At 49.5% G+C, this 25,311-nt stretch overlaps 1 protein-coding gene across 1 annotated transcript; it reads left to right on the forward strand.

The window, feature by feature from the left end:
- The first annotated feature begins 1,294 nt into the window (after positions 1 to 1,294).
- Positions 1,295 to 25,197, forward strand: TRIM3 (tripartite motif containing 3). The gene is made up of 12 exons (XM_037840192.1): positions 1,295 to 1,434; positions 8,962 to 9,127; positions 14,860 to 15,091; positions 15,318 to 15,469; positions 15,708 to 15,888; positions 16,138 to 16,870; positions 16,970 to 17,073; positions 22,472 to 22,639; positions 22,840 to 23,008; positions 23,272 to 23,342; positions 24,353 to 24,493; positions 24,616 to 25,197. Exons 2-12 carry the CDS (start codon positions 8,997 to 8,999, stop codon positions 24,766 to 24,768), a joined length of 2,235 nt encoding a protein of 744 aa, XP_037696120.1. The 5' UTR covers positions 1,295 to 1,434; positions 8,962 to 8,996; the 3' UTR covers positions 24,769 to 25,197.
- Positions 25,198 to 25,311: the final 114 nt, after the last annotated feature.

Below are 25,311 nucleotides of genomic sequence, written 5' to 3' on the forward strand. Positions count from 1 at the left end.
GCCAGAAATTTCCAACAGTACTTTGATTAAATCAGGGCCCAGGTACAATCACCACTATGCTCCTTGGCTAAGGAGAGTGCCAACTCCAACATTCTCCCCTCTGTGAAGGACTAGGGGAAGGGGGCAGACAGCCCAGTTGTCAGAGTCTCAAAACATCAGAGTCCATATAATCTGACTTTGCTCTTTGTTACAGACAGTGCAGTTCCCAGGCAGGCTTCCTGGGCTTTGGTCAAACTGCCGTCATCTGACTGGAGCTTGATTATTGGGTAGGCCACCATTTGATAGGTTACTGGGAATTTTTCAACGTGAGATAAGGAATCTGAGTGACCAGAGGTGGGGCCTAAGAGCAGGGCTTAAATCCTGGTTTCACCAAAGAATGTGGGATCAAGGTTAATGTAACCTCTGGGAGCCAGAGTCTTCTGTTTCTTCCATTGTAAAATGGGGCTAGTAAAAGAAGCTACCTATTAAGGCTATGAGCATTGAATTAGTTTGTGAGGTGAACAGTTTCTGTGTCTGGCACATAAGCACACAGTCCCTGTCAACTACTATCAACATAACTTTTATTTTTCCACTGGGGCTGCTCTTCCATACTGTGGTGATTCTGAGAATTGCTCTGGGTCTTTGGGATGAGGAAAGGAGACGCTGAATGATCTGAACCATAACTTCCTCAGGAGAGGGCTTCTGAGGGAGATGCAGGCACCTAGAGTCAAATCAGATTCTGCACCTTTCTAGCTTGTCAGCCCCTTCTCCCAGAGTTCTGGGTACTGCCCTTCCACCCACAGGGATCCATGCCAAGACACAATCTCTGTATCCCCCTGCTCAGTAGAGACCAGACAGGCATATTCCGTAGGCACCCACAAGAAAGCTGGAAAGGGCGCGTCTGGAAGGCCCCCCCGAACAGGGTCCCAGAGTCGGATATCCCTGCTTGCACCAGCAGCCTTTTCTGGACGGAGTAGCTTCCCAGTCCCTGAGCCCAGCTACACCGCCCGATCCCTTGGAGCCCTCGGGAGCCAGAGGTAGCAGGCAGGGATCCGGGTTCCGGGATCCGGGATCCGGTTCACGGGCTCCGCAGCCGGATAGCGGAGGCAGCGCCCGCAGGAGCCGCAGGCGGGAGGGGGAAGCGGGTGCTGGTGGTGGTGGTGGTGGTGGTGGTGGGCGGGGCCTCCGCGGCAGCGGGCGGGGCGTGGGTGAGTCTTCAGCATTTGAGCCGCCCCCTCCCCCGGCCGGTCCGCAGCCCCGCCCCGGCCCCTCCCTCCGGCCTGTGCGGCGGGTCCCGCGGCGGCGGCGGCGGCGCGGGGACAGGCGGAGGCGCGGGACGTGGGGCGGCGCCGCGGACAGGGCCGGGCGGACGGGCTGTGGCAGTGGGGGCAGCGCGGCTGGCCCCTCAGAGTGGCCGCAGTCCAGGCCTTGGCTCTCCCATCCTCCTCCGTCGCGGTGAGTGCGACGGGCGGGCCCCAGGGGTGTGTTTGTATCCCTTTCTGCCCGGATCCCGGTCCGTGTCCGAGCGAACGTGTGTCTGTCCTAGTGTCTGTGGGTGGGGGCGCGGATGCTTTTCAAAAGCTGTGCCTGTCTCTATCCACGTGAGGCGTGTCCATGTCCATGGGATCAGCGGGGGGATTCTTCGGGCTGTGGCTGCTCACGTGAGGTCCATGTTTGAGGGGGGAGGCGCGGGTGGATGGGTGATGGTTCCTTGGAGGAGCGCGGGGCTTGGGAGCTTGTGTGTGTTGGCGGAGGGTGCTGAACGCTGAGACTTAGGGTGGGGGGTGGGGTGGGGCTCCTGAGTGGGACTCTGGAATCTTGTGGCCCCACTTGTCTGAAGGGCTCCTTTCTCCCTAGTGCAGACATTTCCACCCCTTGCTTCCTCCTCCACCCAGCTCGGAGACCCAGAGACCCACCAGGCAGGTGGGAGAGCACTCTTTCCATCCCTAGCACCACTTACTGGGCAGAAAGCCTCGTTCGGAGGCTGCTAATGGTAGGAAAAGACCCCTCTGGTTCCCCTGCAGCCTGGGCCCAGCCAGCAGGACCCCATGTCCCTCCCTGGTTCTGGCCTTCCTCCCTCCTGGACTTGGCTTCAGATCCTGGCCTTCAAACCTGCAGGGACAGATGGTTGCAGGTTGGAGGGGCAGGCTGCACCCCAGGGAGGTGCTAAAGGCAGGTCCTGGGCATGTTCCTGGTGCAGAGGTCTCTGATGTGGACAGCAGAAGCCCAGGACTGGCCCCAGTGGGAAGATCAGATCTAGGAGGTCATAACAGGTGCAGAGGTCCTCTTCACAGATCTCCCTCTGCCATTATGTCTGGCATGCCAGTGTCCATTCATCCCTTGATCAGGGCTTTGATTCCCCTGTAGAACTGGAGTCAGAGCAGGTGCCCTGCCTTTCTTGGCTTACATGCCTCCATTGACAGAGCACTTACTCCCTTCTGCTGTGGGAAAGCTTCCTTATGTTACGTGAAGGTCTCCCTCCTTGGAACTTGGTTCACTTGTCTTGTTGCCTTTCCTTTTGCCTTTCTCTCTGGTGAGAGGGAACTGCAGAGACTTAAACAAGGCTCTCCTGTCACCAATATATGCTGAGCACCTTTTGCATGCCAGGTACTGCCTCAGCCACATAGGGGACAGTGGTTTTCTTGCTGAAAGAACAGCTTTAACAAGGGCCCTGTGTGCAGAAAAACAAAGCCATATGGCTAAAATAGAGGGTACTCAGAGGGAGTGACTTAAATGCAGCAAACATTTATTGTGGGAGGGAGCTGGGATGACTGTAATCACCTTTCAGCATACCTAGTCTTATGGTAGAAGCTAGCAATCAAATTGTCAAGGTAAGTACAAGATGAGATTAATTGTGGGCACATACTGCAATCTGTAGGGGCCCTTGGCTGGAAGGGAACTTAGGGAATCTCAGATTTTGGAAACAAGAAGACCCCACTCTAGCCCCAATTTACAAGTTAGGAGCCTCACCTTGAGTTAGTGAAGTTAGTGTCAGAGTCAGAACTAGTTCCTAGATCTCCTGAGCTTTAAACCTAAACACATTTTAGAAGCCTAATCAAGAATACAGTCATAGTTTGTATCTGAAAGGTAAAATAACGTGAGGAATTGAAAAGACTCCCAGGATTCTGGCTGGTGTGATTAAGTGGATGGCAGTGCATTTTCTTGAGATGGGAAACACAGGAGGAAGAGTAGGTTAAGGGCTAATGAATTCAGTTTTGGACCAGTCCTTATGCATTATCCAGGTAGAAATGTCCAAAATGCAGTTAGATATATGGGTTTGGGGTTCAGAAGAGTCTTCCACCAGAGATAAGATTTGGGGAGTCATTAGAAATAGGATGGTAACTGAAGCCATCGGAGGTGATGTGATTGCCAGGCAGCGTGTGAAAAGTGACAGGAAGAAAAACCCAAGAACAAGCCCTGTGGAACTAACATTTAAGGAATGGGAAATGGAGAAGCAGTCAGAAGGGCAAGCAGAGAGCCTACATCAAGTGACTCGTAAATGCATCGAGTACAGCCTCTGCCCATTTGAGCCTTGCTCTCTTGCCCAATTGGTCAGTCTTTCCCAATTTTTCATGTTTCTGTTCCTTTACTCATTGTTTTCCCAATATATCTGTCAAACTCCTATTGTCTCTCAAGGCCCAGCTCAGATGTCCCTTCTCTGGAAACCTTCTTTATTCTCTTCCACCACTTTCCGAGTTAGGTTCTTCCTCCCTTTGCTGCCATAGCATTTTGAATATGCCAATAACATGGCACTTATCACATGGTAGTTATGTATTTCCATGTCTGTTTCCCACATTGGGCTAAGAACTTGCAAAAGGTAGGGGCTGCATCTGATTCAGCTTTTTGTCTCTAGTTTCCAGTTAAAGAGCTTGGCCCAGAGTGTGCCCAGGGGAGTTTGATTGATTGATAGGTTGATCGGCTAATTGAATGGTTATTCACCTACTTACTATGGCAGAGATTGTTCTGTGAATTTCATCACTTCCCTTCACTACCAATCTTATTGAAAGAGTTCCTTGACTTTGAGGACTTTCCTCATCCAATGCTTTATCAGCTCTAGAGGAACCCCAAAATCTGTAACCTGCAGTCATTTGTCATTTTGCTGAGGTCTCAAATGATCAAACACGCTTCAAAGTGAGTCATTTTAGCAATGAGCCCAAAATGACCTTTCACATCCACTTCCGATAATGCCTTTGTCACCTCCTCTCACAGCTGGGAATCTCATGAAGTGACAGGAAGAAGTCATGGGAGAAAATTAGATGGTATTTGAGAATTTGGAGAAACCCAAAAAGCCTTGACACACATCCCTTGCAGATGTAAATGATCTAGTGGAGTCAGCATTGGCTGGCCTCATTTGCTCACAGTCTACTTCCTCCTCAGTCCCCTGGTCCTGGTTTCTTCTCTTCCAGTCCATGGAAACCACACTCCCTGAAGTTAATGACTGCTTTTGGGGATCTTTAGATCATGGGGCCTCTCTGCAGCATTTCACAATGAAGATCACTCCGTTGTCCATGGAAATCTCTTGTCCTTTGGCCTTCATGACATCTCTCTTTCCTGCTTCTCCTCCCTCTTTGGCCACACCATCTAAATCTTCTTTTCAGGCTTTGCTTCCTAGGCCTATTTCTTAAAGGTTGAGTTTCCTCAACTGTAAGGGCTCAGTCACAGGCATTTCTTTCTCACCTTACACTCTCACTGGGTGATGTCATCCACTTCCATTGCTTTAGGTGCCATCTTTATTCCAAAAGCTCTCAAATCCATATCTCCAGGTCAAACCTCTTTCCCAGGCTCCAGCTTAGCTTTCCAGCTGCCAGCTGGACCACTCCATTTGAATGTCCCAAAGGCATCTCAGTTTCATCATATGAAACACTGTACTTATCACCCTGTCATTAAAATGTTCCTCTTCCAGCATTTCCAAGCTAGAAAACTGGACTCATCCCTGATTCCTTTTTCTCCCCAACCCTTCACACAAATTCAACCAGTCACCAAGTTCCGATGATTCTTCCTTATGAAATCTATTTTTCTAGACCTCCTCTTTTGCTCTCTCCTAGTCAAGGCCACTGTTATCTCCCCTCTGGAATATCATGACAGTCTGTTAACTTTCTTCTCTTGATCCCTCTAAACTACTTTCCAAATAGCAGTCAAAAATTTTTTCTTGTCTCCCCATACTTAACTACCCCTCACCCCCCACCCCCATAGCTTCCCTTTGCTCTTTTGATAAAGTGTAAAGCCCTTAGCTTGTCCTCAATTAGGGCAACAAGGCATTGCAGGATGAAGCTCCTACCAACCTCCCTGTCTCGTTTCTTAGCCCTCTCCTATCACTCTGTGTGATCCAGCCCGCTGATGCAGAAGGCACCATGCTCTCTCTAACACTTACTCATCCTGTAGCTCTCAGATTGAATGTCACTATCTTCAGGAGAACTCTCAACCTCCAACCTTCATACCCACTTCTGCCCCACATCTGGGTTAGTTAGGTGGCCTTCTCTGTGCTCCTGGAGCAATCTGTGCATCCCTATCATAGCACTCACCACATTGCATTGCAGTCAATAATCTGTTTATTAGATTGCGGAATCCATGAAGGCTGAGCTGTGACTATTCATCTTTGTATTCCCAGGCTGAGCAGAGGTATCCAGTGAATGCCGAATGAGAAAATGAGGTGCCTTTAGAACTGAGCCATAAAGAGACGCAGGAATGGCAGGAGGCAGCCTGAGGAAGGAGGGTGAAATTTCTGTTCTGAGTCCAACACTTTCCAAGTGTCTGCTGTAATAAATAGTCTACTTAAACCGCTGCCTATAGGACCTTAGGGCAGATCTCTAGTGCACAGTGAGATAAGTGAGATAGGAATAGGAGCCCAAGAGAAGGGAATCTTAGAGATTCAGACTGCGTTATGGTCTCAGTGGCTCATGTCCAGTAAATCTGGGTGGGGAACTGAAGCAGGAAGGGGAAGAGAGAGAGGAGCTGCCGGTCCTTGGATGTTGCCCAAGCTCCGCCCCTGTGTGACAAGCTGGGAGAGCCTCTTGGGCTTGGAGAGAGGTGGAGCCTGACATTCAACTGCCCTGTCAGGGCCAGGCAGATCACTCCTATCTTTTCCTGCCCCCCCCCCACCCCCTCACCAGACGGAAGCTTTAGCCCAGCCCTTGCCTCCCATTCCTTCCCCCAACCCTCAATCTGTCCTCCTTCCTGCTATTTTGGCCTGGTATTGTCTCCAGATCCAGAACTCCTCATATCTGGAAAGAAAACCTTAGGATCCCAGTGCCCACATAGGGAAAAGATGCTGTCAGGCATTCACCCTACCCAAGCCCACCCTCACACAAACATAGGGTGAGGGCACATTCCCCAGCCCCTCTCCTGCCTCTCTGTAAACCTGGAGAAGGCGGACTGGCCCACTTCATGTGTCTTCTCATTCATTGTCTTCAGAGAGGCTCATGGTGTGTCTAACTGACATGGAGAGAGGCAACCTGGTCCTGGTCATTGCCTTTTTTTAAAGTAATCCAGTTATTTTTCTGCTTCCCTTCTGAGTCAAAATTTCTCTCATGAATTTTCTGCACCCACTATGTTCACGTCTTCATCTCCTTTTCATTCTTTAGTCACTCCAGCCTGGCTTCTGCCTCTACTCCACCAGAACCAAATCTGGCAGACACTCTTTAGTCATCTTATTTCACCCCTCCCTCCTGAATCACTCCCTTCCCTTGATTTCCTTAGTCCCACACTTCTTGGTTTTCCTCCCGTGCCTCTGGGTTCTTCTCTTCAGTTGCCTTTGCTGGCTCCCTCCTTTATGCTGAGCTCTGTTTTTATCACTCTCCACTGTCTGTCCCTAGAAAGTCGCATCCATCCTTGTTGCTTTATGTGCCACTAATATGCCAGTGATTCCAATATTTTATTCCTTACTTGACATCATTCCCTTACTTGACATATAGACACCTTAGACTGCCTAAAACAGAATGCCCCAAATCAGCTCCTCTCAGCTTTTGCCCACCCTGTGCACGGCCCACCATTTGCTTAAGTGGGAAATGGGGGAGTCATTCTCAACATTCCTTTTTCCCTCTCACATCCAATCCATCATGATATCCTTTTGATTCTACCTCATGAATATGTCTTAAATCAGTCCACCTTTTTGCCTATAGCTCTGTTAAAACCCATGTTATTTCACCTGAGACTGTGGTATCCTTCTAACTTTTCTCCCTGTTTCCATTCTTGTTCCTTGTCAGTCCTCTTAGCCACCAAGGTAGCTTTTTGATCTTTTGTAAATTGCATCATGTTTTTTTTTTCCCCAACTTAGAATAAAATCCATATTTTTAACACAGCCTACAAGGTCCTTCTTGATCACATCTCTTGCCTTTTATTCACTTTGTACCAATGGCACTATCCTTTTGTGTTCTCACATGAGCCCTTGGCCTAAGACCCTCCATTTATGCTGTTCCTGCAGCCTAGAAGGATTTGCCTTCCTTGCTCCCCAGTACCCATGCTCATCTTCACCATGTCTCCCATCCCTCAGAGTTCTGCTTAAAAGTTACCTGCTTGGAGAGTGCTTCTCTGATCACCTGATCAATCACCTTCTTTTTGATAGCATCTTTTTCACCTTCATAGCACTTTTTTTTTCAATTTATAATTGTATACTTATTGTTTATAGACTTTTAAAATATCCGTCACCACCTCCTCAACACAAGGATGGTGACGATTTCTGTTTTGTTCACTCTGTCCCCTGTACAAGACAGGCACTTATATATTTGTCTCATTACTGAAGGAATTCAATAAATATATTTATCAGTTCTTATTTTGGGCTTTGTACTAAGTGCTAGGAATAAAAAAGGTAAATATAATTTCTGCTTTCAAGGATTCTCCATGCAATGGAGAAAGCAGACAGGTAACAAGAAAATTATAGTATTCTGTGATATTGGCTAGGAAGAAGGAAATACAGGATGCCTAGGTACACAGAGGAGGAGCACCCACCCAGTCTTAGGGAAATCAGGGAAGACCTTCTAGAGGAAGTGACATTTAGGTAGAGACCTGAAGGATAAGTAGGAGTCAGCCAGGCAAAGGGGGGTGCAAGAAGAGGATCCCAGGAAGAGGGAGCACGATATATGACTGCCCATAAGCAAAAGAGAACAAGGAGCTTTCCAGGAACTGAAAGGAGACCAGTGTGATTGATCATAGAATCATGAGAGATGAGATTATAGAGGAAGGTAGGGACCAGAGGAAGCTAAGCTTTGTTGGCCAATTTAAGGAGTTTGAATTTTGTCATCTGAACAATGGACAGCCACTGAAGAAATTTAAACAGGGACAAAATTAAATCTAGCTGAGAGGGGGATGGATGAGAAGTGCAGGTGAACAGACAAGGAAACCAGTTAGGAGGCAATTGCTGTGTTCTAGGAGAGAACTGATGGCGGCCTGAGCCGGGGACTAGGGATAGTAGCTATTGGAGATAAGGGGATAAATTTGAGATATTTGGGGGGCAAGACTCACAAGACCTGGATACTGAAATCCCAGGCAGGTGTGCTGAGAGATGGCTCAGAGCATGGATATCAGGGCTGCAGATACTCAGAGGAGAGTCACTCCAGCAGGAAAAGGTGTCCTGGAGAGGATTTGAGGGAGGCAGAGGAGATGAGGGTGTGTCTAAAAAGGCATCCCTGTACCAGGCACTCAACATAAACTATTTCAAATTCTCAGAACAAATATTCAAGGTAGAGATTACTGTTCCCATCTTACAAATTAGGAAATTAATGCTCAAAGAGCTTGTGTGAATCATCTACATAGGTGGTGAGGGGCTGAGTCAGGTTTGAAACCCAGTCTAAGCTTAAGCTTCTGCTCTTAACAGAGCACCTTGCCTGGGGGGTCCCCAAGCCACCTGCTCCCACTCTGCCAACTCAGTGACCTGTCCTGCGCTTGGCAGGAAAGAAACGGAGGCCAGTTCTCTACAGGGAATAAGAGTGGTGGGGATTGGGTGGGGAGGGCTGGCTTCCCCGGAGCTGACCATCTCTCCATATTCAGGCAGGTGTGAGTGGCAGGAGCCACCTGTGGGCACCATGGCGAAGAGGGAGGACAGCCCTGGCCCAGAGGTCCAGCCAATGGACAAGCAGTTCCTGGTGTGCAGCATCTGCCTGGATCGGTACCGGTGCCCCAAGGTCCTACCTTGCCTGCACACCTTCTGTGAGAGGTGAGGGGAGGGATGGAGACCTGCCCCCAGGAGAGGGGAGTGGAGAGGTGTGTGTAAAACTTTAAGAGGTGAGGGACACTTGTGCACACACATGAGGGGTGTAGTGGAACCCTCACCTTCAGGAGATGAGGGTGTGGATACATGTACCTGTGAGAAGGTCAGAAGCTCCTAACACTGGGCTATGCTCTCTGCCCAGAATAGGACCTTCTCTGCCTCTTCCCAGACCCCAGGGCAGCCCTTGACACCACCAGAGAAATCTGACAGTGCTGGGACCCTCAACCAGCTCTGACACCAGAAGAGTTTGCAACCAATGGGAAGATATTTGAAGCCAAGGTTGTCCTTCCCTGCTCATCCTCATTGTCATCCTCAGGCACTGAGTGAAAGGCAACTCCTCCAGTCCTCTAGGCTTCTATCCATTATTCATTCATTCAACAAGTACTTATTTGCTGAGTAGTTACTATGAGTCTGTCTGCCCCAGGCATTGAGTATGCAGTGATAAGCAAGACCAGATATGATCTTGCTTTTAAGGAACAGTATAGTAAAGGAGAAAGATAGTAATCAAATAATCAGATAAATGTAATATTTAACAGTAATCAAATACAGATAAATGTAATATTGCACCCTTAAATAAGTACTGTAAATAAAGGCTCATGTGCTATGAGAGCTTAGCAGATGGGATCTGTTCCAGTCCAGGGAATCAGGGAAGGCTTCCCTGAGGAAGTGGCCCTTGGGGTAAGATCCAGAGGATAAATAGAAGTTAGCTAGGGAAAGGGGGTGGGAAAAGCATTCTATGCAGAAGGAAGAGCATCTGAAAAGGCCACATGCCTTGAAGGAATGTGTCAGGTAAAAAGGCCTAGAAGAAGCCCAGTGAGGCTGAAGCAGAGTGAGTGTGATTGAGAAGGACATGGGACAAAGCTAGAAAGAGAGGTGGAGGCCAGATGACATGGGGCGCTGTAGACCTGTTAAGGAATTTTGTCTTTACGTGAAGCCTTTGCAGGGTTTTATGCATGATCCCATTTGTATTTAGACGGTATTCTTTCTGGGACCCTCATCCCTCATTACTCTGTCTCGGGAGCCCTGGTCCTGGCTTTTCTCAACAGTCTTCATCCAGGCCATCCCTTTGCCTCCTGGCTTTACTGAAACCTGACGTGCCCCAGTGATGGTGCTTCCAGGCATGCTTTTTGAGATTCCAGCTCTACTACCCTCTCCCCTTCAGCGTTGCTATTGATCTCTAACTTCTTATCACCCTACCCCCATTTACTTTGGGAACAGTCTCAGCCCTCCTGCCCATTCCAGATTCTTCCATCATACCGGGTGATTTCACTACCTACTGATACCTGTTGGTTCTTGACTGTTTCATTCCCAAGTGACCTCCTCTACTCTCAGTCACACTGTCCTCAACCGTGCCCTGGATTTTGTCATCAACTATAATAATACCCACTCTGTGCTCAAAAACCCCAATACTCCACTCCTGCTACATCAGCTGACTTGAGGTAGACATCTAGCCACCTCAACTGCTCCTTCTTCTCCCAGCCACCAACCCCATCCTGGCCTTCCTTTCTTTCTGGAATGCTAGACTATCTGACTGGCCCCCACAATTCCTTCACACCTTTATCCTTTGTAAAACTCAGCCAGCAGAACCTCTGTCCTGCATCAGAGCTGTAATTGCATGTCTTGTCACCTTTCTCCTACACTCAGGTTACTAAACACTCCTGGAGAAAATCAGTGCCTGGGAAATTATAATAACAATAGCTACCATTTATTGATTGCTTACTATTTGCCAGGGATTGGCTAAGTGATTTTCATATATTAATTTACTCAGTCCTCACAAGAGATATCTTATTATCCCCATTTTAGAGAGGAGGAAACTAAGAGATTCAGAGTAAATAAGTAATTAAAGAAGTTTCAAAGTTTACAGAGCAAGTAAACAGCTTAGGTGTGAATCCAGGTTTGACTGCAGAGCCTTCACTCTTACCTACTGCTCATTCACTTATCTATTGGTTGTTGCTCTCAAAGAGCTTTTGCTCTAGAGGGCAGTGACTGACAATAAGCAAGCAAACAAGAGTTGCAGCTTGTGCTGTTTTGTAAGAAAGAGAGGGAGTAAGTGGGGGTGGGTGGGCCAGGGGCTACTCTATGTAGAGTCATCAGGGAGGGCTTACCTGAGGAGGCACCATTTGACCTGAGACCTCAAGATGAGAAGACAGATATATGAAGATTGCTCCAGGCAATGGGAAAACCTTAAGTTGCAAAGACCTTAGGAAGGAATAAATGTGGCATGTTCAGAGACCAGAAAAGAAACCAGTGTGCCTGGAGAGTAGTAAGGGAGGAGGAAAGTGGAAGGAGAGTCAGGGGCAGTTCATAGGGGAGCTTGTAGGTTCTAGGAAAGCATTTAGATTTTATTCTAAATGCAATGGGAAACCATTGGAGGAATTTTTTTTAAGCAGCAAAATAATGTGATATAAATTAGGTTTTTAGAAAGCTCACTCTGGCTGTTGTATGGAGAATGGACTGCAGAGAAGTAAGAGTGGAAACCATTGTAGGAAGTTTAGGAAGCCATTGTAGTGAACCTGGTATGATGAACAAAGAGGTGGTCTAGACGAATTAGAAGGTGTTTTGCAGGAAAACTAGATTCAGTGAGCTGAGAAGAGAGCTGCAGGGCCACAGAATGGAATGGCTGAAATGCAGAGTTCAGAGTTGATGTGGTGGCAGGTGATGATATCGGGGTGGTGGTGGTGGGGCATGGGAGTGGACAGCTGAGGTGCAGGGGAGGAAATGGTCATTGGGATGAGGTCTCCTTAATAAATCATGACGGTGGATGGGTCACCTTGCAGATGTCAGCGCCACTGAGAATGATGGCACGTGTGTGGGGGTGAGGTTGGTGGTAATAGAAGTAGAGAGTGAGCCAGGAGAAAGACTTCAGTGAATGGGAGAATGACCATTAGGTTAGAGGAGACATTAACAAGGAGGAAAGCTGTAGGTAGAAGGCATGAGCTTTAAAAGAGCTGAAGAAGAATAGTTTAGAAGTGTTCATTTGGGAGCAAGAACTCAGCCCCACCTTCTGGCCCTAAGGAATGTGGAGTATGAGAACAAAACTCTCTACTTAGGAGGGCTGCAGAGAAAAACTACATCACAGTTAAATAAGTTAATGTTTGTGAAGCACTTAGAATAGTGCCTAGCACATTATGTTTGCTAAATAAATAAAAATTAATTACGATCAGAAGGCGTAGGGAATGTTGAGAAGAGACTGAGGATATGGGAGAGTTTGCACAAATGCAGATCTTCCCTTCACAAATTGATGGTCTCCAAACACAGCTGCCTTCAGTCCTGGCATCTGTTTCTGGTCAACTTCCACTCTCCCTCCTGTCAGCGACTTATCTCATCCTTCACCATTCGCTGGAATCCTTCCTCCTTCACTCTCAGCACTGAGCTTGCCTGAGGTAAGGCAGGCACCCTCTCTCTAACTTGGCACCTTGTACTCATCTACATCCACCTCTACCTCATTCCCCCTTTCTTTTATTCAAAGGACAGGGGCCTCTTTTCCTCTTCAGACCAAGCTGACCCACTCCCCCCATCATGAAGACCTATCCCTTTGGACTTCTAATCTCTTCCACCTCTCCCTCTCTGCTGCTTACTTCTCAATTTATAAACATGTCAAGGTGCCCATTTAAAACAAACAGGTAGACTCTCCTTTGCCCCTTGTCCCCCTCTAGCCACCATCCAAACCCTCAACCCCCTTCTCATTCATACTTCCAACCTCCTATTCAGTCTTCACTTTGCTACTGGCAAGCTTTCTCTCCCCCCATCTGATTCTGTTTTCCTTATAGACAAATGTGCCCTCACATCGCCAAATTCAATGGGCATTTTCCAGTCCTTCCCCAACTTGACTCCTCAGCCACTTTTGACACTGATGACTATTCTTTCCTTCCTTCTAGAAATGTGCTACTCACTTTGCTTCCCTGACACTGTCTCTCCTCCTACCTCTGCCTGTTCCTCTTCACTCTCCTTGGTCAGTGTTTGCTGAGTGCTCTGATCTCAGCCTCTCCCATGGCTACAAAGACCGTTTAAATGCTGATGGCACCCCACCTCTCTCTCTAGCCTGCCTTCTCTCTCAAGTGTCTACTGGTATCATCTACCTAGATGTCCCCTAGATGTTATGGTAACTCAACTAGGACAAGGTTGAATTCCCCTATAACCTATTCCACCACCATCCACTCAGTCATCTGAGCTAGGAATCTGGGAGTGAAACAAGACTCATCTCTCTCACTCCCCATATCTAATGAGACAACACCCCCCCACTGGTCGTACCTCAAATATTTCTCAACTGTGTCCTGACATTGAGATCTGTGTTCTACTATCTACATCAGGTCCTCTGCACCTTTGCCTTGGATTTGAATCCAGCTCTGTTACCTTGGATTACTTACCCTTCCTGAGCCTGTTTCCTTACCTGTGAAAAGGAGAGATTCTTCACCACCTCATAGGATGGTTGAGAATAAATATGAAACACAAAGCATATCACCTGGCATACAAGCACCTAACTAATGGTGACTGGATAATGATGATGATGCCACCGCTCCTGTCTGCTATCTTATCTCCTTTAAATTCACCCTCCACATAGCAGCAGTGAGGAGGAGCTTTATGAAATGTAAACTTGGTCATGCCACTCTCCTGCAGCTCCCCATTGCTGTAGAGATAACTTCTAAGCTCCTTGATGTGCATAGCACATGAGGTCCCCCACGAGCTGGCCTCTGCCTCCGTCTCCAGACTTCTCCTTCCATTTCTTGCCATGGACCTCATCTAGCCACAGAGATTGCTTATAGTTTCCTGCTAACTCTATGCTATTTCTTGCACCTTCCATATCTGGAATACCCTTCCTGCTCTCCCTGCACCTTTCTTTGATCAGGCTAACAATTAGTTATCCATGAAGACTTAGCCTCTATCACCTCATGAAGCCTTTCCTGGTCACTCTCTCCACCCAAGCTGGGCTAGATGCACCTTCTTTGACGTCTTTATCACTGCATTTACTGTATTTCCTATATTAATAATAAATAATACCAATGACTTATATAATGCCCTAAACACATGATATTTAATTCTCCAACAACCTATAAAATCTGTATTGTCGCCAACTTACAGAGGAGGAATACTTGACCCATAAAAGTTAAGAAACTTGTCCAGGGTCATGCAGTGTAATAGATGGCTCATCGGGGATTGAACCAAGGCAGCCTAGCTCCAGAACCCATCCCCTTAATCATTACACTATTCACTTCTCTAAACTCTGTTTCTGGAACATTTCATCTCTGTAGACTGGAAGTATTTTAAGGGCAGATACCGTGTCTTATTTCTGTGTCTCCAAAGCTTGGCACAAATCTGGCATGAGCAGGCGGTAAGTGTTTAATGAATTAATGAAGGGGAGCCTAGTCGTACATTTTCTGTGATCAAGGTTTGTAAAAACCTACGAAAGGTGAACCCGTGTTTATGCATACCATGAGGAATGCAGATATATCTGCTCTTCTGAGAGAGCTCAGCGATGTGTTTCTATTCAGTTGTGAGATGAGGCTTTTGACACCCGCTGGTGGGATGAATGTTTGTGTTAATTAGAGAGGTGTCAAAATGAAGTGTAACAGCACACCTGTGAGGAGGGGGTTGCACATGCCAGGGGAGGTATGGGGAAGGGTGTACTGTTCCCACTCCATCCCCTCCCCTCCTCTTGACTCCCCCACCTCCCTGGCCAGATGCCTCCAGAACTACATTCCTGCCCAGAGCCTGACACTGTCCTGTCCAGTGTGTCGGCAGACGTCCATCCTCCCTGAGCAAGGTGTCTCGGCACTGCAGAACAACTTCTTCATCAGCAGCCTCATGGAGGCCATGCAGCAGGCATCTGATGGGGCCCACGACCCTGAGGACCCCCACCCCCTCAGCGCAGTGGCTGGCCGCCCCCTCTCCTGCCCCAACCATGAAGGCAAGGTGGGCCCAAGCTAGGCCCAGTGAGGCCAGGACTTGGGGTGGGAGGGGGAGGGGAGGTGTGGGGGAGGCAGTATCTGTGGGTGAGAGGGTGTTAGTCTTACTCTGTATGAGTGGTCCAGGTAGAGGGAGCACCTGGAAAGTCAGGGACAAGAGGGCAGATGGGGGGGGCGGGGTTTGAAGAGTTCGGTGTATAGCTGTTGCCTGACTGGTGTGCTTGCCCCGCCAGACGATGGAGTTTTACTGTGAGGCCTGTGAGACAGCTATGTGTGGCGAGTGTCGCGCAGGGGAGCACCGAGAGCACGGCACCGTATTGCTGAGGGACGTGGTGGAGCAGCACAAGGCGGCCCTGCAGCGCCAGCTTGAGGCGGTGCGCGGCCGGTAGGCGTCAGGTGGAGCCCCCGGCTAGCAGGGCCATCAGGATCATGTCTCAACAGGGTCAGGGGAAAAATCCCGGGGAACGGCGAGAACGGGTCTGGGGAGGGCAGAGACAAGTCTCCGGGAAGGCAGGGAGGTCCCAGGTAGGGCATTCCTGGGAGGGCAGGGATTCCAGGGAGAAAGGATGGTTTGGTGAGGGCACCCTCCAGCAACCCCCGTGTGAGATGCTTCCCCTCCCCAGACTGCCACAGCTGTCTGCAGCTATCGCCTTAGTGGGGGGCATCAGCCAACAGCTTCAGGAACGCAAGGCAGAAGCCCTGGCCCAGATCAGTGCAGCCTTTGAGGACCTGGAGCAAGCATTACAGCAGCGCAAGCAGGCTCTGGTCAGCGACTTGGAGGCCATCTGTGGGGCCAAGCAGAAGGTGTGTCCCTCCATTCACCCTGCCCTGTGACTGTTCCCTCATGGACTGGCCGTTTCCCACCTGTGCTCCCCTTTCCTCGATCTGTACTTTCTGCTTTCTGGCATCGGTGCTGCAGGCACCCCTGTCCCTTATCCCCACCCACCCTCTTGTATCTCTTAAATGCCACAGCACTTCAGGCTCATCAGGGATCACAGAGGCTCCCTCTGGGCCAGTCCGCCCCCCAGCTCTCTCGTATCCCCACCCCCTCAGGTGCTGCAGACCCAGTTAGACACACTGCGCCAGGGTCAGGAACACATCGGCAGTAGCTGCAGCTTCGCGGAGCAGGCCCTGCGCCTGGGCTCCGCGCCTGAGGTGCTGCTTGTGCGCAAGCACATGCGAGAGCGGCTGGCGGCGCTGGCTGCGCAGGCCTTCCCCGAGCGGCCCCACGAGAACGCGCAGCTGGAACTGGTCCTCGAAGTCGACGGGCTGCGGCGATCGGTGCTCAATCTGGGCGCACTGCTCACCACGAGCGCCACCGCACACGAGACGGTGGCCACGGGCGAGGGCCTGCGTCAGGCGCTGGTGGGCCAGCCCGCCTCGCTCACCGTCACTACCAAAGACAAGGATGGGCGGTTGGTGCGCACAGGCAGCGCCGAGCTGCGCGCGGAGATCACGGGCCCAGACGGCACGCGCCTTTCCGTGCCAGTGGTGGACCACAAGAATGGCACGTACGAGCTGGTATACACGGCGCGCACGGAAGGCGAGCTGCTGCTCTCTGTGCTGCTCTACGGTCAGCCGGTGCGTGGCAGCCCCTTCCGCGTTCGTGCCTTGCGTCCCGGGGACCTGCCGCCATCCCCGGACGACGTCAAGCGCCGCGTCAAGTCACCCGGTGGCCCGGGCAGCCACGTGCGACAGAAGGCGGTGCGTAGGCCCAGCTCCATGTACAGCACTGGTGGCAAACGGAAGGACAACCCTATTGAGGACGAGCTCGTCTTCCGCGTTGGTATTGCTGGGTGGGGTGGGGAGAACAGGACCAAGTGGGGGCCCGCTCAGGCAGGGGTCAGTAAATTCTTTTATTTCTCTTGCCATCCCTTCCCCGCAGGTAGCCGTGGACGTGAGAAAGGCGAATTCACCAATTTACAGGGTGTGTCAGCAGCTAGCAGTGGTCGCATAGTGGTCGCAGACAGCAACAACCAATGTATCCAGGTAAGCCCCGGTCCCACTGCCCCCCAACACTAAAATAAGGGCTCTAAGACTACAGCCTCCTGAAGGAACAGGGCGTGCAAGTCACCTCCTGAAAGATGAAACCCTACACATTAAAGCAATGAATCCTAACCGCCCTCACTCACATCCTACCCCACCTCTGCCTGCAGCAATAGTAACCAGCATCTTCACCGTCAGGAAGGAGGATTGACTGCCTTGCAACTGTACCTTCCAGGCTGTGGCTCAGGCCAGCTCTTGGACCCCCCTACCTCCACTTGAGCTTGCCATGGGCTGGTTTACTTTCTTGCTTTTTCTCCAAGTACACAGGAGACAGGCTCTGTCCTCTCCTGCTATCTTCCCACATCACTGCCTGGCTCCTGAATGTCTGTTTTCTGCTGCTGGCATCTGCAAACCTCTGGTTGGCTAGACAGTCAAATAGGGTTATCTTGTGAAAAGAGGGTACTTTTCAGTGCCTAGAAGCTGCAGCACTGCCTCACAGATGGTCCTGCCCGTGCCCCTCCCTATACCTCACACACCTGACTGAGGCCTCAGCCACACTGAATGGGCCTGGTCTCTGCTGCACTGAGAGTCCCTTAAAGTCAGGAAACGTGGCTTCTTCTCTCTTTCTTCATGGTAGCGAGCCCAGAGCCTAGCATGGCAGGCACCAGTGTGGTGGACACAGGGCAGTAGTTAAAAGTTCAGGCTCTGAAACCAGTCACCTGGGCTTGAATCCCAGCTCTGCCACTTACTAACAAGTCATGTGACTTCTCTGAGCTGTCATGAAATCATGTGTAAAATTAGGAAAACAATACCTCATAGGGTTGCTGGAGGATTAAGTGATATGCTGTATAGTGCCTGACACATAGTGAGCCTCCTAATGTTAAAAATAGCATTGTCCAGGTGGAGGCTGTAAAAAGAAAAGGCCAGGAGGTGGGAAACTGCTGGATGGAGTTGTTGGGATCCCAGCGAGGCTGGAGGTAGATTAAAATTAGGAGTCTGGGTAGCTGAGGTCATATAGTGAATGGTTTGTAGATAATGCTGTGGAATTTTGAATTTTGATTGTTGCTAACCTACTATGCATTTCAGTTCTTGGAAACATTTCATCAGTTAGCAGAACTTCCCTGGAGGCCCTTACTTCACAACATCTATAATTTTTTAAAAGCAAATGTTATTGTGGTAACATATAAACAACATAAAATTTTCCGTTTTAACCTCTTTCAAGTATACAGTTCATTGCATTCACAGCTTGCGCTACCATCATCCATTAACAAAACTTTTCCATCACCCCGAACAGAAACTCTGCACTCATTAAGCATTAACTCCTGTCCCTCTCCTCCCCACCTGTAACCTACTTTCTGTCTCTATGAATTTGCATGTTCTAGTTCTTTCATGTAAGTGAAATCAGACAATATTTGTCTTTCTGTATCTGGCTGCACCATCCATAGATTTAAACTTCTTCCTGGCCCTGAGTACCGCCGTCACGGCTCCAGCTCTGCCAATGGTCGAAACACAGGAAATTTCCTCAGTGCTTAGGAAAACTCATGTCAGCTCCTGCCCAGCCCCTGCTTTCCACCTAACAGGCTGAGGGTACCAGGAACTCTTCTGGGGCCCTGTTCCAGTTCTGTCCAGCCCCTCTTTATTCCTACCCTATTTCTAAGAGCAGAGAGGAGGGAATGGGGGCAGAGAGGGCATGTGCTGAGGTCCTACTTACACTTGCAGTCACACCCTCCCCTTTCCTCAAACCCTTTCCTCTCCCATATGCCAGGATGCTTCCTGGTACAGAAGCTGAGCTTTGGGACACTTTCCCCTGGTGTGCACATACCCAGAAAAATGTGTGCCACGCTTCCTCTCTCCCAGTGAGCGACTGTGCTTGTCCATTGTTAACAGGGTGGAGCATTGAGAGGAGGGTCAGATGCAGCACCCCCTCCCTACCAAACACCTGCATCTGCACACAGTCTTCCTCCTCCTCCTCCCACCTGTGCCCCAACTTCATGGCTGCCACGAGTCTGGCTCTCAGATTCCAAAACTGAGTGTTTTAGTTAGCTAAAGCTGGCAAAATGCAATATACCAGAAATGGAGTGGCTTTTAACAATGAGGATTTATTAGCCTACAAGTTGACAGTTCTAAGGCTGTGAAACTGTCCAAATTAAGGCATCAACAGGATGAGACCTTCCCCGAAGACCGGCTGCCAGTGAGCTTAGGTGCCTCTCTCAGATAGCGAGGCACATGGTGACATCTGCTGGTGCTTCTCTCCTGGGTTTCATTGCTTTCAGCTTCTGGCTTCAGTGACTTCCTCTTTCAGCTTCTCTGGGACTTTTTTGTGTCCTTTATCCTCTTATAAAGGTCTCCAGTAAGAGGATTAAGACCCACCTCGAATGGGATAGGTCACATCTCAGTTGAAATAAGCTAATCAAAAGGTCCCCCCTACAATAGGTTTATACTCACAGGAATGGACTAAAAGAACATGATCTTTTCTGGGGTATGTACATTTCAACCCATCACACTGAGTTTCTGCTTCTCTCACTCTGGGGTCCTCATGCCTATTATGGGTTGGGATCCCAGATGGGCTGTGACCCCCTTGCTTTGTTAGTGAGGATTGGGGTCCTCTTGAACTTTTCCCCCTTTGGTGCCTTCTTTGGTAGAGGTTGAGATAGATCCTCTCATTGAGCTGAACTAGTGTCAGCTGACAGAAGAGAAAAAAATATTTTGTGATTTTAAATGGACGAGTTTGATTTGCAGTTGTTTGATTTGTAATTGTTTTAGTTGAGAAATTTTCAACCCTTCTGTGAACGCTTCCTCATTTCCTTCAGGCAGAATATTAATCATTTTCTTCCTTGAGCTCCCCAGCCTATGTTTTAAAAAAATTTTTAATTCCTTTTATCTTTCTTTTCTTTAAATCTAATTTTTTAAAAATTATTGAGTTGAAATTTACATGACATAAAATTAACCATTCTACAGTGAACAATTCAGTGGCATTTAGTACATTCACAATGTGTGCCATCACTCCCTCTATCTAGTTCTACCTTATTTCCATCACTACCAAAATAAAAACTCTGTACTCATTAAGCAGTTTCTTCCCATTCTTCTCACCCCTAGCCCCTCACAACCACCAATCCTCATTGCCTATGGATTTACCTATTCTAGACATTTTATATAGATGAAATACAGTAAGTGACCTTTTGTGTCTGGCTTCTTTCACTTAGCATAAGGTTTTCGAGGTCCAGCCGCACTGTTGTCCCCCAGCCTTTTGCTATAGCACATATCATACTTTACCAGAATCATTGGTTTAGTTTATTTCTGTTTTGTTTGCTTTAACCTCTCTCCCCCATTGGATTCTGAGTTCCCTGGGGCTTCTTCTCATTGCTGCCTTCGTATGAGAGAGAGATGATAAGGACCAAACTGGGGCACCAGCAGATTCTCGGGATGTTAAGAAAGCCCATATGGCGGGTTTTGATGAGCCGTCAGATGTCGAGGGAGAGGGAGGGATCAAGATTGGCAGGACTTGGTGGTCTGGGGGGATGGTGTTGCCATTCGCAGAAATGGGGCACAAGAGGAGCAGGCCTGCGTCTAAGGTGATGAATTCACTCTTGGATGTATTGACTTGGAGGTAGCTGTGTGGCGTCCAAGTAGGGATGTCTGGTTGTGTTCTGAGATTGAGCTGAGAAATTCATTTATTTGTTCAAAGTCTGTTCTGTGCCAGTTATTATACTAGTGCTGGAAATGTAGTGGCAAATACAAGACACAGTCCCTTCCCACATGGAGCTAACATCCTTAGAACAGGACACAGATATTTAACAGCTCTTTAGTTGCAGACGTGATCATTGTTATAAAGAGAGTTATGAACTGTGTATCACAGAGACCTAACTCTGTGTGTATTGATTCAGGGGTTGGGGGTTGGTCAGGAAAGGCTTCTCTTGAAGAAGTAACCTGGAAATTCTGAGAATTGAAAGATGAGTCAGAATTGGCCAGATTTAAGGGATTAGATAGGATAAGATGGGAAGAGCAGGAATCCCCAAAGCTTCATCATTGTTGAGCCTCAAACCTCCCTTCTGGTCCTGGCAAGCTCTGTCCTACCACAAGGGACCAGGACAGAACCCAGAGGCTGTACAGTTCCACCAGGTGAGGGCAAGGTAGATAATGCTGGAGTGATGTCTGGCCTCGGGCCTCACTCACTGATGGAGACTTGCTCCCTCCTGAGTGGGCCAGGCTCTCCATCCCCACGCCATCCCCGTCTTTTAGGCTTCCAGGGCTGTCTGAACTGGTCCCACTGCCAGACAGGGAGGCAAAACAGGCCTAAAAGTAGGCCTGAAGTAGGGGGACTGAAAGGCACCACCAGATCAGCAGTGTGGTAACACTTCTTGAGTTCTCCAAGGCTGGTCCTGACTCTGATTCATCTTGTGTCCCCAGAGCCTGTAACAATCAGAGTGTGGGAGACTAATACAATGAGTAATGTTTGGGCTGTGAAGGAAAAGAAGACTTAGCTTAAGAGGGAGGGAGGGTTAAGGGAGGTTCTTTTAGGATGAGGAGCCTGACATGTTGGTCAGCTAAGGAGAAGCCAAGAGAGGGCTAGAGGTTGAAGGATTCACTGTCTAGAAGGAAAGTCGCCTTGTCAACCCCATAGGCTGAGGTTGAATGGCTGGATCTGCTGATCCCTGGGACTAATCCACTTTCTCTCCCTTCACCTCCCCTTCCAGTCTGCTACTAAGTCCTATATATTTCTTGAGTCCATCTACTTCCCTCCAGCCAATTACCCTCATCCAAGCCATCATCATTTCTCACCTAGACTACCACTATCTCCTCTGACCAGTCTGCTAACTTCCAACCTTGACTCCTCTCCACAGTTAGACTGCCCTTTCTGAAAGCAAATCTGATCTTGTCACTCTCCTGCCCAGAAATTTTTAGTGAATCCCCGTTACACCCAGGAAAAAACATAACTCCTTCTCTTGTTCACCTGGGTGCTCTCTACAATCCTGTCATACTAGACAGGTCCTCAGGCATTGCCCAGACTAGACTCTGTGTCTTTTTCATACAGTTTACTCTGCTCAGAAGTCTTTGCTCCTCCTTTACGGGCAGACTTCTGTTCATTTCTTGGCATTCTTATCAGCCTCTTAGCTCAGGTAGCCCCTTCTCTGTGTAACCTTCCTGACCCCTGCTCCTCAGCTCTTTAAGATTCTCACAATCCCATGCATACCTCTGCCGCATGTCCCTAAAGGTCTGCGCCAAGCCAGCCACGGTTTGATTCTCCCGTGTCCCCTCACTGTCAGTCAGAGCCTACTTAATGACTGAATGAATTGGTGAGGCGGTGGGGGGGAGGGTCTCTTTCCTCAGGATCCTGCCACCTTCCCTCTGTGCCCACAGTCTCTCCCCTCTTCCTGCTCCCTCCCTTGCTCCCCTGCTCCAGGTTTTCTCCAATGAGGGTCAGTTCAAGTTCCGTTTTGGAGTCCGGGGGCGCTCGCCTGGGCAGCTGCAGCGTCCCACAGGTGTGGCAGTGGACACCAATGGAGACATTATTGTGGCAGACTACGACAACCGTTGGGTCAGCATCTTCTCCCCTGAGGGCAAGTTCAAGGTGAGAGACCTGCTGTCCCTTCACTGTCTCCATTCACTGACCATTCTGGTGCCTCCTGGTGGTCAGGGCCTGGATGGGTCCACTCGTGCCTCCTCCTGCTCTCAGGTTCATCCCCAGCCCAAGGTTCACTTTTGGTGCCAGGCTGAGACTACTCGCCCACCAGTCACTAAAAGCCACTTAAGGCTATCCCCTGTCTCCAGACCAAGATTGGAGCGGGTCGCCTCATGGGCCCAAAAGGAGTGGCTGTGGACCGGAATGGACATATCATTGTGGTCGACAACAAGTCTTGCTGCGTCTTCACCTTCCAGCCCAATGGCAAGCTGGTTGGCCGTTTTGGGGGCCGAGGAGCCACTGACCGCCACTTTGCAGGTATTGAGGGACAGCTCAGAGATGTATTCTGATACCCCAGTCCCATAGAACTCCCCTGGATACTCCATCTCTAAAGATCCCTTCCATGTCTTGTCCCTGGTGATGCTCCCTTCCCTATATCCTACCCTCATTATCCCAGAGACTTCCCACTTATCCCAACCCCAGACATCCCACCCTTCTCTGAGCACCTCAGCTTTATCATCCCAGATACTTTTCCTCAACCCCCTCAGCTTACTTCCCTAGGGACCCCTTTATAATTTCAGGGCCCCATTTTGTAGCTGTGAACAACAAGAATGAGATTGTGGTGACGGATTTCCATAACCATTCAGTGAAGGTCAGTGTCCTCCCTCTCTCTCAACATCCATTCCTCTTCCACAAGTTTTTTTTTTTTTAACCCCTTAGATCATTCAGTCATTCAAGCAGTAAACATTTGTGACATGCAGACCAGACACATTCCCTGTCTTCCTGCCTGTAGTCTAGGAGGAAGAGAAAAAGATAACCAGGAATTTACAATATGATGTGATAGATTCTGTGACTGAGAAGTAGAGGGAACTATTGGAGGACATGGAGAAGGATTTTACTCAGTTGAGGCTGTTTGAGAAAGAACTAAACAACAAGTGGAAATTCACCAGAAGGTAGAGAAGGGGAGAGTATATGAGACAAAGGAGGAGCCGAGACTAGGAGGTGTGGTTCTCCTTATGGTGTGTCCATGGCGTAACAAGTGGTCATACTGGGTTTGAGGAGGGGAGGGTGCAAGGCAAGGGTGAGGCTTGTCTGTGATATTAAGGGGTTGCTCTTCCTAAGCGGTGTGGGATTGCATGTAGGGGAGTGATATGATCCTATGTGTCTTAGAAAGATCCCTCTTCCTGCTGCACTGGAGGAGGCAAGACTTGAGGCAGGAAGATCAATCTTTAGCAGTAATCCAAATGAGAAATGATGAGGAACTGGACTGTGATAAAGGCAGTGGCAGTATATAGCTAAGGCACAGATTTGAGAGAGGGATTTCAGATAGATTCAGTGGGTTGTGTTAATTCCTTTGCTATGACACAGAGGAGAAAGTGGAGTCAAGAATGACTTGTGTCCAACTTGATGGTGCTAGTCACTGAGAAAGAGGTCTCAGAAGAACTGCTTTTCCACGGAAGATGGGCTGTTAGATTTGATGTGTCCAAAGGACATCAGCTGGGGATGTCTAGTAGGCAGTAGGATACGTGGATGTAAAGCCTAGGAAGGAGGGCTGGGTTATAGCTGCAGATCTGGGGGTCCTCAGTCCTGGGGGTGACCCCATCTTCTTCCAAGTCCCTATCCTCTGCCTGAGGCCTGGTCCCCAGCCCCTTGCCCCACCAGGTATACAGTGCCGATGGCGAGTTCCTCTTCAAGTTTGGCTCCCACGGCGAGGGCAATGGGCAGTTCAATGCCCCCACGGGAGTAGCTGTGGACTCCAATGGGAACATCATCGTGGCTGACTGGGGCAACAGCCGCATCCAGGTGAGTAAGACCCAGGGATGGGGTGGGGGTGAAACTTCCTGCCATGCCCCACACACACTCCTTCCCATTGTCCCTCCTCTGCCTGGCCTTGCCCCTCCCCCCAATCTCCACTCCTTCCCCAGGTATTTGACAGCTCTGGCTCCTTCCTGTCTTATATCAACACATCTGCAGAGCCACTGTATGGCCCACAGGGCCTGGCACTGACCTCGGATGGCCATGTGGTGGTGGCCGATGCTGGCAACCACTGCTTTAAGGCCTATCGCTACCTCCAGTAGCTGCACAGGGGCCCTGCCTGGCTCATGAAGGGACGGACCTAGGGGTGATTGGACATGAAGGTCTGGCTGGGAGGTAGGCCAGACCTGGCAGCACTGAATGTGGGCTGTGGGCATGGGTGTGCCCCATGCCCTCCCTACTCCCCTCCCTCAACCCCACGGTTGCACTTTATTTATTCGGTTCTTGCTTTGGTGACTGATTGGGCCTGGACTGTGGTCCCAAGGATGTGTGCAGAGCTTCACCCTGTACCCCCCCTTACACACCTCCCCTGTCCCCTCAGTCTGCTCCCACCCCCCAGCCTGGGGCCAGAACAGCCTCTTACTCCAGGGCAGAAGTCCCTGTGGTTGTCTCCTTACCACCCCCATACACACTGACAGAGACAGCAATACCCCACCCCACCCCTCCGTATTAAATAAATGTCTTCGACGAGATGGTTTTGCTGGTTTCCTGAGGGGTATAACTGTGGGAGGATGGGGTGGTGGGACTACTCTAGACTAAAAGGTTGGCCAGGCAGGCATTGTCAGTGGCAGGGGACCCAGCTCCCT

Source organism: Choloepus didactylus, chromosome 6, assembly GCF_015220235.1.
Source record: "Choloepus didactylus isolate mChoDid1 chromosome 6, mChoDid1.pri, whole genome shotgun sequence".
Lineage (NCBI taxonomy): Eukaryota > Metazoa > Chordata > Mammalia > Pilosa > Megalonychidae > Choloepus > Choloepus didactylus.

Coding starts and splice junctions, on each gene's coding strand:
- TRIM3 (XM_037840192.1), top strand. CDS start 8,997: ATGGCGAAGAGGGAGGACAGCCCTGGCCCAGAGGTCCAGCCAATGGAC. Junction 15,092..15,317: donor GCCCCAACCATGAAGGCAAG/GTGGGCCCAAGC, acceptor TTGCCCCGCCAG/ACGATGGAGTTTTACTGTGA. Junction 15,470..15,707: donor CTTGAGGCGGTGCGCGGCCG/GTAGGCGTCAGG, acceptor TCCCCTCCCCAG/ACTGCCACAGCTGTCTGCAG.